Below are 11,217 nucleotides of genomic sequence, written 5' to 3'. Positions count from 1 at the left end.
CAGGACCCAATCTCGGAAGCTCCCCGAAACCCCGCTGCGGCAGGAGAAAGCACCAATCTCCCAGAGCCCAAAAGCAGCTCTGGGGAATACAGTTTACTGAACGTGGGTCCAGAACGGGGCCTAATGTTAGAGAAAACTGGTACAAAGCCGTAGCAGCCAAGCAGCAGGTACTCAAGAGCTTTAGGAAGGCAGCAGAAGGGCAAACCGGCCTGCGCATGCGCGTTCATTCCAAGTGCAGCCGCTGGTGACAAGGAATAAGATTCAGATAGGTCTTGGAAAAAATAGTAGCGGCTGGTTACCAGGAGACGGGACGCTCGGATTGGACGTCTAAGCGCTGCGCCGGCGTGCGCCTGCGCGGCGCGAAAGGACTAGAAAGAGGTCTTTTTTCAGGAGTCTGCTTTAGGCTGGCGGGTGGACGTACGCGTCGCTACTTACGTGTGTGCACGCACAGGATTGGTGGTCCCCGCGAGAGGCAGGGTCCAGCCAGGTACGCGTGCGCACAGGGACTGTGGGCGCGCAGGACGGAAGCGAAGCGTAGGCGCCGGGGAGGTGGAGGACAAGCCCCCCACAGGTACTGAGCGTGAGGGCGGGGCCGACGGAGGCGCCGGTCGGCGCTAACCGCCCCTGCCTCTTTCCCCCCGGGTCCCGCCTTCCTCCTCCTCCACCGGGGCGGGGCTAGGTCGTTTTGGAGGTGGGAAGGGAAGGGTAAGGGGCGGAGGATGGTAATGGGGTGGGGCCTGGATCCCGGGCGGAGACCGAGACCTGGCAGTCGCTGGGATGAGCTCCACGGAGGTGTGCGGGCTCAAAAGTCCGGGGAGGGACCCGGAGCTCCAGGTAGAAAGCAGCAGTGATGCGCCAGGATGGGGTAAAGCAGCTTCTGGGCGGGAAGGCCTCTGAGAGGGCAGCTGCAAGAGGACTGTGTGGCGGGGGTTTGGGGGCTGTGGGTGACACCGAGGTAGGTATTCACTGCTTGAGCTTCTGTGAGCGGCAGTAGCAGGCAGGATTGCGGTCCCTGAAGCCCTCTTGTAGCAAACTTTGCTTCTGTTGCCGTTTCTTAGGAGCTTAGGTTTGAGCCCAGTTCCTATGGTGACCGCTTCGCTTCTTGCGACAGCTCTCCACTTGGTTGATGGGAACTTTTCGGTGTAGAAACGCTCTGGAGTAGAGCCGAGGAATTTGAAAGTCAGAGATTTGGGAGTTAAACCTGGCTCATCCTAATTCCCAATCTCTCACTTCTAAGCCTCTTTACAGATTTTGGGAGGCCGAGATTACATAGGCATTTGCATGAATATCTCATACAATTATTTCAGTCGGAAAGGCAGGGTAAGCTGACTTTTATTTGGAAAAATAGTTGAGACGAAGTGAATAACTGAGGCGATCATGGACCTAAATACACATAGGAATACATTTTTTTTCTTTTAAATAAAGTCAAGGATCGCGGCTTCAGGAAAACTTTGCAAAGATGATAGTATCCCAGAATATTTCTTCTTCCACAACATGCCCTTATATCTCAGGATATTAGGTGTTTTAAATTTTCTCTATCAGCATTTCAACTACACTTCATTTTTGTTGTTGTTTTACTTATAAGGACATAAGTAGAATAACAATTGATTTTTTAAAAGTATAACAATAACAGGTTAGTTATTATTATAAAAGGAAAGTGTCACATCATTTAAATCTGTCCCCAGGATAAAACTGATTTTAGTTTGTATTTTAATTAATGAACAAAATCAATCTAAATTAGTTACATAATTAGGAAGATACATTAATGAAATATTTATTTTAAATAATAAACTTTGGCATTAATTAATGGCAGGTTCCCAAATATATGCTATTTTGTTTATCTTCTGAAAAAATCACTGCGTTAGCCCAGCATATAATCAGTTGTAGAGATTTTCTGGGCTCTCTTTTTGTCTTCCTTTTTAGTTGCTTAGTGCAGTTTGTTTAAGATAATTCGCTTTTAAAGTACTCCAGATAAAGAAGCAGTTAAAGCAGGTATTATTATTTATCCCTTTTTCCCTTCACCCGGTTGTAGCCACTATGATAGCCACTTCTTGCTTTTTATTTTTTTTAATAGTTCCTTCATCTTTATATGTGAACATGCACATTCTAGTTTGACTTGTTTTTGAACTTTATATAAATGGAATTTTACCAAGTGTTTCTTTGCATTTTGCTTCTTTACTCGACATTGATTTAAAGATTTATCCTTGTTGCTTATAGTTTGTTGTTTAGTGTTCTGTTGTAAGAGTATACCACAGTTTACTCTTCTCTTGGTGGACATTAAGGATTTTACAGTTTTTGATAAATGTGAACAACACTTACATTTCATATACATGAACCCCATATACATGTACCCCGTGTTAATCTTTTTTTCCCATGATAATCATTTAAAGTGAGCTAGTTAGTAAGGCAATTCTGTCTTAGTTATGCTACTAACATTTGATTATATATCATTCAATTCTTTTAGTTCACAAGTTCAGAAAAGCCTTTTGGAAACAGCTATTTGAACTTTTGTCTTTCCAAGAGGTCTTGATAAGTGGTAGCTCTCCTAAGGCCATTTATTTATGCTCTTCTAAAAGACAAGTTATTTCTCTACAGTATAATTGGAATTGAAGAGAAATGAGGACTTGGGGTTTAAATGGAATGACTAAGAGAGATTACTTCTTTTTCATAAAAAAGGTTAAACATTGTGGCTTACTGTTTTGTTTGAAGTGAATTCCCAAAACATTTGTTCACTTATATTTATTATAAACAAAAAAAAACCTATGTCAAAATTGTTCAAAATTTGTATGGTTCTCTGTATATCTTTCTGTAAGTGAGGGTACTCCTTTCTATTTCAAAGTATTTATCAGTCAAACACTTGGGGACAATTTTTTTTTTAATCTGTCTTGCTGGGTTTTTTTTTTTTAAGATTTTATTTATTTATTTTTAGGGAGGGAGAAAGAGAGAGAGAGAGAAACATTAATGTGCGGTTGCTGGAGGCTGTGGCATGCAACCCATCATGTGCCCTGACTGGGAATCGAACCTGCAACACTTTGGTTCGCAGCCCGTGCTCAATCCACTGAGCTACGCCAGCCAGGCTTACTTGGGGACAATTTTATAAAAAGAAAACAAACTGATGTATTGTGGGACTAGAATTCAGAATCCTATATAAAATACTCCAGTAGTTTCAATTATTCTATCAAAATGTTTGGTAGACATTCGCTGAGCACGTTATATGCCTGATATTTTTGCTCAACACTGATACTTTTTAGCACATGATTTAACTTCCATTTTCACTGAGAAATTAAAATGCTACCAGGCAGAGAGATCTTCACATTTCTACCTCTCATCTTAATCTTCCCTGATATAGCTTTTTTCTTTTTTGTCTCGGAGGAGACAGACTTCTACCCCTTATCTAACTCTTCACCTGCTCTTGCTTTTCTCTTTCTTGTCTCAGAGAACAGTGCACACCTTTTACCTGGGTTTCCTTTTTGTTAACCCAGTGGCCTTTCTCCATTAGTTAACATTAACCCATGTCTTTCAATCTTCATTGTGCTTACACTATAGGGCATCTTAACCTGGAGTACAAGAATTTAGGGAGTTCTTGAACACCCTGAAATTGTAAAGTTTTGTATGTGTCTGCATTTAGAAGAGGATCTGGGACTTTTGTTTAATTCTGGAAGCCTTCCTTGATGTAAAGAGAATTAAGAAACAAGTTTTTCTTCTTTTGTAATGATGCTTCAACAACCTCGGTCTTCTAACTTTCACTCCACCTCTCTTCTCACAATGATACTTCCTAAAAGAAGTCTACATTTTCTATTTCCTTTTTATTAATACTAATTTATTTATTAGTCCTCATCAAATTTACTTTCACCCCATCCCTACCATTAAAACTACTTTATTCTAATCATTAAAACTGATTATTTTAAAAATGTTTTATTGAGTACCATTTTTTAAAAAAAATTTTTTTAAGATTTTTAAAAAGATTTTATTTATTTATTTTTAGAGAGGGAAGGGAGGGAGAAAGAGAGAGAGAGAGAGAGAGAAACATCAATGTGTGGTTGCTGGGGGTCGTGGCCTGCAACCCAGGCATGGGCCCTGACTGGGAATCGAACCTGCGATGCTTTGGTTCACAGCCCTCGCCCAATCCACTGAGCTATGCCAGCCAGGGCTGAGTACCATTTTTTAAAAAGATTTTATTTATTTATTATTATAGAGAGGGGAAGGGAGAGCAAAGAGGGAAAGAAACTTTGATATATAAGAAACATGTCAATCACCAACTGGGGGCCTGGCCCACAACCCAGGAATGTGCCCTGACTGGAAATCAAACCAGCAATTAGTTCGCAGGCCAGCACTGAATCCACTGAGCCATACCAGCCAGGGCTGGTATTAGAGAGCTGTAACTGATTAGATAAGAGTCTAGATCTCTTGGAGCTTACATTCTAGAAGGGGAGTAGACAAGTGAAGAAATAAATGATATGATTTCAAATAGTATAAGTGTAAATAACCTAATAACAAAGTGATTAGGAGAGAGGCTACTTTAATTAAGAGGTCAGGGAAGACCCTCTGATATTTCAATGGAAGAGTTGGGCTGAGGGTAAGATGGAGCCAGCAATGAAAAGGGCTTGAGGAGAGTGTTCCTGGCAGAGGCAAAGCTGGGACAGAAGCTTCAAAATAGGATAATATTGGCACAGTGGAGGATCAGAAAGAAAACCGATAAAGCTCATTGGTGAACAGAGAGTAAGTACTAGGTCTGTTTTGGGAAGTGAAGGAAGGGGCCAAATCATACAGGAGCTTAAAACGTTTGGAAATTATACTAATTGCAGCGGGAAGCCACTGGAGTATTTTTAAGCAGGATATCATTGTTTTAAAGTGATTGTTTTGATTTCAGTTTGAAAAATAGTTCTATGGAGCAACAGTAGAAGCAGAAAGATCAGCTAGGAAACTGTTGTTGGTTATCCATGTGGGAAATCATTGTGACTTGAAACATGGAGATGGTAATAAAAATGCAGAAAAGTGGGTGGATTTGGAGTTAGGACCAACAGGGCTTATTGATAGATTTGATAGGGGTTGGGGAAAGATGAAACAAAGACAACTCCTTAGTTTTTGACCTTGGGTGCTGACCAATGATACTGCAGTTTGACATAGGAAGGAACATAGTAGACATAGAGTAGAGAGCAGAATTGCAGGTGGGAGAATTAGAGGTCTGTTTTAGACATGTTAAAGTTGTAATGGCTGTGGACATCCAATAAACACAATATAATGTGTTTATTAGTGTTCTGATAGGCATATGTTCATAGTTTTTATATTCTAAGTCTTTTGGAGGGAAGTAGAACTCAAAAATACTTTTTTGTAGTCCATTTCTCTGTATTCCCTTAACATCTATATGTGTTCCTCTGATGTGGCACTAATTATGCTGTACTCTTAATTTCTGACTTATTTGTTCTGGACTTCCCTAAATTTATTGAGGGTTGAAATTACAGCTTTTTATGTGTTTTCCATCTTTTATCACCAGAATCTAATAGTGGTTCATTGTTATTCTAGCTATTTATAAATTTGTTTGATAATTGAATAAATGTACTCTTCCAGTCTGACTCTTTCTGTCGAGTATGAACTGAAACAGTGACAGGGATGGAAGAAGTATATTTGAGAGTTTTTAGTGAAAAGATCAGTAGGACTTGATAGCCAATTAGTAAGTTGAGTCAGTGAGAGGAATGAATAATAATAGTAATTGTTAATAATAAAAATATATAGCACTTATTTTTGCCAGGCACTTTTCTAAGTGCTTTATGTATACTAACTTATTTAATCCTCACAATAGCTCTTTGAGGCAAATACTGTTATCATTCCTATTTTATAGATGAAGCCATGGCCAGAGAAATAAGTTGCCTATAGTCATGTGGCTAAGAAGCAGCAGAACTAGCACAATTAGCATCAGACTAGTTGTCTGATGCTAATGAACGTGCTCTTAACCACAGTGCTTGCTATGTTACTTCCCACTGGAGAATGTGATTCTAGCTTGGGTGTTTGTGATAACAATTTACTGCTTGCACAGTACTTTTACTTGCATTCTCTGAGATATATACAGGAACACGAATTCCATTCATAGTTCCATTTAGAGATCATGGGAATGTGGAAGATATTCAGGTGGCAGGCTAGGCATGGGCATTTCAGATATATTGATTCTTTCCCTTTTTATTGCCTCTGGAGCTAGTGCAAGGAAAGTAGCAATGTTAATATGATTACTCAAAATTGGCAGGTAATCTCTCAGCCTCATCCTACTATTGATTTCTAGATTACTTTGATAGATAATTGAATAGAATCCCCACTTGACTGTTGAGTTTACCAAAGAGAAGAAGGAAAATTCAGTTTTATCTGCTTTAGTACATTGCTTCTTTATCAACCTCTAGAAATTTTTATGACATCTCCCTATTATACAAACAACTCTGTGCAGATTGGGGGGAATACAGAGAGCTCTAGGATCTTTCTTATTCTTAATATTTTAATACTTTATGAAAAAGATATACTGTAACCAGTATATACAGAAGTCTTATTGAAGAAGTGATCACTATGCAATGGCAAAGACAGAAAAAACCTAGAGAATATAAAATTTAAGCTGAACCTTAGAAGTGTCTTTAGTTAAATGGAGAAGAGGGTGAGGGCAAGGCTTATGAATAAAAGATAACATGTTTTTGAATGTATAAAGAATATGTGGAGTAGTCTGGAACAGTTTGTCTTTAATAGAGGAATTCTCGGAGGTGTTAAGTAGGAGATAAATTTGGAGATGGGGCACTGGACCAAATTATGAAGAACTTTGAATGCTAGGCAGATTTAGACTTTACTTAATTCCTCTGAATTAATTTGGGCTGGGACCTATTTTAAAATAAGAAGATGAAGAGTAAAAAGTAATTCATTGCTTCTTTTATGTTTTTTTTTAAAGATTCCATTTATTTATTTTTGGGGAAGGGAGGGAGATAGAGAAACATCAATGTACGGTTGCTGGGGGTTATGGCCTGCAACCCAGGCATGTACCCTGGCTGGGAATCGAACCTGCAACACTTTGATTAGCAGCCCACACTCAATCCACTGAGCTACGCCAACCAGGGCCTTTTATGGGTTTTTTAATGGGTCTACTCTCTGTACTAGCAAAACAAAATAAGGTTCACTGAGCAGCTTTTTAAAATAAAAGTTTTCATTTTAACAAGGTTCCCAAGTGGCTTGTATATTCACTAAAAATTGAAAATTACTGCTATAGTGAGGAGTCATTTGAATCCATTATTCTAAGTCAAATGTTTATAAGTAGGAACATATTATTCAACAGAAGCTGTGTAAGAAATGGTAGTTAGGATTTCATCCTACCCCATAAAGGCCATCATTCATTATTAGAAATACTCTGTGGGATCTAATGCTTAAGTTCCAAGTGAATCAGTAAGTCCCTTGTCTTTTTTGAAAAGCAGTATGTTTGGTGTTGTAGTTTTATATTTGGAAAACACAGAAAAAGTAAAATTTTAAGAAAGTAAAACTTGCTGAAATCCTCTTTGCTAGTGTGACAAGGTTAAAAACAATTGAAAATATATCTGAAAATGTTCTTAATTTTCAATTTTTTAGAGAGAGTAAGAAACATCATTTTGTTGATTCAGTTATTTATTCATTCATTGGTTGCTTCTTGTATGTGCCCTGACTGGGGACCAAAACCCACAAACTTGGCTTGTAGGGATTGAGCTCCCTGGCCAGGGCATACTTTTCAAATTTATTGATTGTTATGAGAAATCACAAAGCTGTTTTAAACTGAATGCCTTGGTATTATTCCCATTTTTTCCATTAGGTTACCACCAAAGAACATGATATTGGTCTAGGGGCTCCATTTTCTGAAGCTGAAAAATACCAGAATACTCTTCAGCTAGAACAAGAAGTGAGAAATCAAGATAAATTCATCTCTACACTGAAATTACAGGTTATATTTAATTTACATATGCATTTCCCTGAATTAATTTGGGCTGGGGCCTATTTTAAAATAAGAAGATGAAGAATAAATATTAATTTAGTGTTGATTTTATGTTTTTAATGGGTCTAAAATCATTTCATTTTCATCTTAACCATTTTGAGACACACAGATTAAGAGTCAGTGAGTGCAAACGATGTGCCAGATGTTGTATTAGATGCTTTCAAGTACATAATCTTACTTCATCCCAATCTTGTGAAATAGTGATGTTACTTCTATTTTATAGACATGGAAGCTGAAGTTCCAAGAGGTTAAAGAATATGATACTGGACTAGCAAGTGACAAAGCTAAGATTTCTTTGAAATCCCAAGTTAGCTAGGATTTGAACCCAGTTCTCTGAACGTCAAGTTCAGTACTGTTTCTCTTCTCCTTGTGCCTAATACATGGTGTAGCTGATTAATAAAGGCCATTAAAAGAAACTGCCTTTATAATAAGAGTGAATACGTTTACTTTTTGCTATTCCTCCTACTAAGTACAGCTAAAACCTTTGAACATTATGTACAAAGCAAACATAGAACACTGTAAGGTGGGAGGAAGAAGGAAGCCTGGCTAGGGACCTCAGCACACAATGAATAACATGTTAGTGAGTTCCTGGATTTTTGTTTTGTTTCATATTTCCAGACAGTGTGGGAAAAACTGGCACTCAGAAACAACAATGGGTACAGACAAAAAAAGATCTTAGAAAGGCCATCTCTCTCTAACCAAAGGACTAGGAAAAGGAGAGCCTAGCAGGACAGACTAATTTTGGATAACAGCTGCCTACTCTAAGCAACACAGTGGAAAAAACTTTACACCATTCCTGCCAGCAAAGGCTAACTAAAGAGCCTAAACTTCTTCCCTTACCAGGCTGTAACAAGGAGCCCCAGCTGCACCTCATATCACCCACACTGCACCTGTCAAGTTAAGCTCTCCATTCCAACAAGGTGGTGTCAAAGAGGAAGGTTGAGTTGGAAACCAAGATTTCTGTGCCCACAAGATAGTAAGGGCAGTTCCCAACTCCATAGCGTCAGTGAGAAACCATATGGGAAGTTTGCATATGTAGCCCCACCTGCTGAAAAGAGGTGCCCCCTTTCCTCCTTGCTGGAGTGGTGTCAGAGGAGACATAAAGCAGAGTTAGGGCTTTTGCTATGACCCAGCATTAATAAGCATTAACAAGTCCACTCACCCACAGTGGCAGTGGAGGACATGTGAGAGTAGTAATGAGGCACCTCTGTTCTTTCTAGCTGTTGTGGTGTCAGCAGAGGCTTAGTAAGAAGCCTGAACTTCCATCCTACCTAGCAGTAACAAGAAGCCTCACTTTTTTCAGGTATCCATGGAAACCTTGGGTAGAAATTGGATTTCATCCCATTTAGTAGGAACAAGGGAGTATCCCTCTTTTCTAGCTGTAGCAGTGTCAAAGGAAGTCTACTAAAGCACCAGAGCCAGAGTCTTAGAATACTAGGTTACAATTTAAAAAAAGTATCACTCCTCATTCCAAGAATCAGGAAGATCTCAATTTCAGTGAGAAAAGACAATCAAGATATCAGCCATCTTATAAATACTTCAGCAAGCAATTTTGGGCCTGCCTGAGACACACACAAGAACATAGAAAATCTCAGGAAAGAAATAAAAGATACAAAGAACAACCAAGTAGAAATTTTGGAAGCAACCAAGTTGTTCTTCAATAAGTGAATGGATAAACTGTAGAGCATCCATACAATGGAATTATCAAACCTCCCAAAGATGTGAAGGAACCTTGAAAGTATATCACTAGGTGAAAAAAAAAGCCAATCTGAAGATGTTACATATTCTATGATTCCAACTATATGATCTTCTGGAAAAGGCAAAACAAAGACCTAAGAAAAATCACTGGTTGCCAGGATGTGGAGGGAGGGGGTGATGTAGAATGGAGCACATGTGATTTTTAGGGCAGTGAAGCTATTCTGTATGATACAATAATGATGGATACATGTCATTATACATTTGTCGGGACCCATAAAATCTACAATCCAAAAAATGAGCCCTAAAGTAAACTATGGACGTTAGTTAATAATGTTTTATCAATGTTGGTGTATCTATTGTGATTGCACTATTACAAGATGTAAATAAAAGGGGAAACTGTGTGTGTGTGTGTTTGGGGGTGGGAGAAAAAATATATGGGAAATCTTTGTAATCCCTGATCAATTTTTCTACAAATCTAAAACTGCTCTAAAAAAGTAAAGACCTTTAAAAATGCATAGGATCCCTGGCCCAGTGGCTCAGTTGGTTGGAGCATTTCCTATACAACAAAAGTTTGTGGGCTTAATCTCCTGTTGGGGCACATGCCTAGGTTGCATGTTCAATCCCTGATCAGGGTGCATACAGGAGGCAACTGATTGATGTTTCTCTCTTACATCCATGTCTGTCTATCTGTCTGTCTGTCTTTCTCTCTCCATCCCTCCCTCTTTCTTTAAAATCAATGGAGCATTTATCTCCTCAGGTGAGGATAAAAAAAATGCATAGGAGAAAATGTTTCTAAATCCTGTATCTGATAAGGGATTAATATCCAGAATATATAAAGAACTACTACAACTCAACAACAACAATAAAAAGCCAATTCAAAACTGGGCAAAGGATTTGAATAGATATTTCTCCAAAGAAGATATACACATGCCAATAAACATGTGAACAGATGCTCAACATCACTAACCACTAAAGAAATGCAAATTAAAACCACTTCACACCCATTAGAATAGCTGTTGTCAAAAGAAAGAAAATATTTGCACATCAGTGTTTATAGCATCATTACACAATAGCAAAAAAGTAGAAACAACCCAGATGTTCATCAATAGATGAATGGATAAATAAAATGTGGTATGTACATACAATGGAATATTATTCGGCTTTTAAAAAGAGTAAAATTCTGACACAGTGCTACAACATGGATGAGCCTTCAAAACATGCTAAGGGAAATAAGGCAGGCACAAAAGGACAAATGTTTTATGATTGCACTTAACACGAGGTACCTAGAAAAGGAAAATTCATAGAGAGGTTTTGTTTAATGGGTACAGAGTTTTCTATTTTGGGATGATGAAAATGTTCTGGAAATTGATATGGAATGGTTGCACAACATTGTGAATATCCTTAATGCCACTGAATTGTACACATAAAAAGCCATAATTTCAAATTTTGTGATATGTGTGTTTCATTGCAAGAAAAAATATGGTAACTGAAATTAAAAACTGTGTTCTCAAGCAACAAAACACATAGAAGAGAGG

The 11,217-nt window shown here is 38.5% G+C and overlaps 1 protein-coding gene across 4 annotated transcripts in view; it reads left to right on the top strand.

Moving 5' to 3' along the window:
- Window positions 1–403: 403 nt before the first annotated feature.
- TSGA10 (testis specific 10) overlaps window positions 404–11,217 on the top strand; it is a 154,123-nt gene continuing 143,309 nt past the window's right edge. For 2 of the 4 annotated variants that reach the window (XM_045826961.1, XM_045826962.1), the window contains exons 1-2: window positions 736–834; window positions 7,805–7,933. In XM_045826961.1, coding sequence (XP_045682917.1) covers window positions 778–834; window positions 7,805–7,933 — 186 coding nt within the window. In that variant the 5' untranslated portion in view covers window positions 736–777. Of the gene's footprint in view, window positions 488–560; window positions 572–735; window positions 835–7,804; window positions 7,934–11,217 lie in introns of those variants that run through there. The other 2 variants (XM_045826963.1, XM_045826966.1) reach the window with 2 other exon arrangements.

This window comes from Phyllostomus hastatus, unplaced genomic scaffold (genome assembly GCF_019186645.2).
Source record: "Phyllostomus hastatus isolate PE091 unplaced genomic scaffold, TTU_PhHast_1.1 phas_scaffold_78, whole genome shotgun sequence".
Taxonomy (NCBI): Eukaryota; Metazoa; Chordata; class Mammalia; order Chiroptera; family Phyllostomidae; genus Phyllostomus; species Phyllostomus hastatus.
Note: the sequence above shows the minus strand (reverse complement) of the source record. Positions and strands in the feature narration are given on the sequence as shown.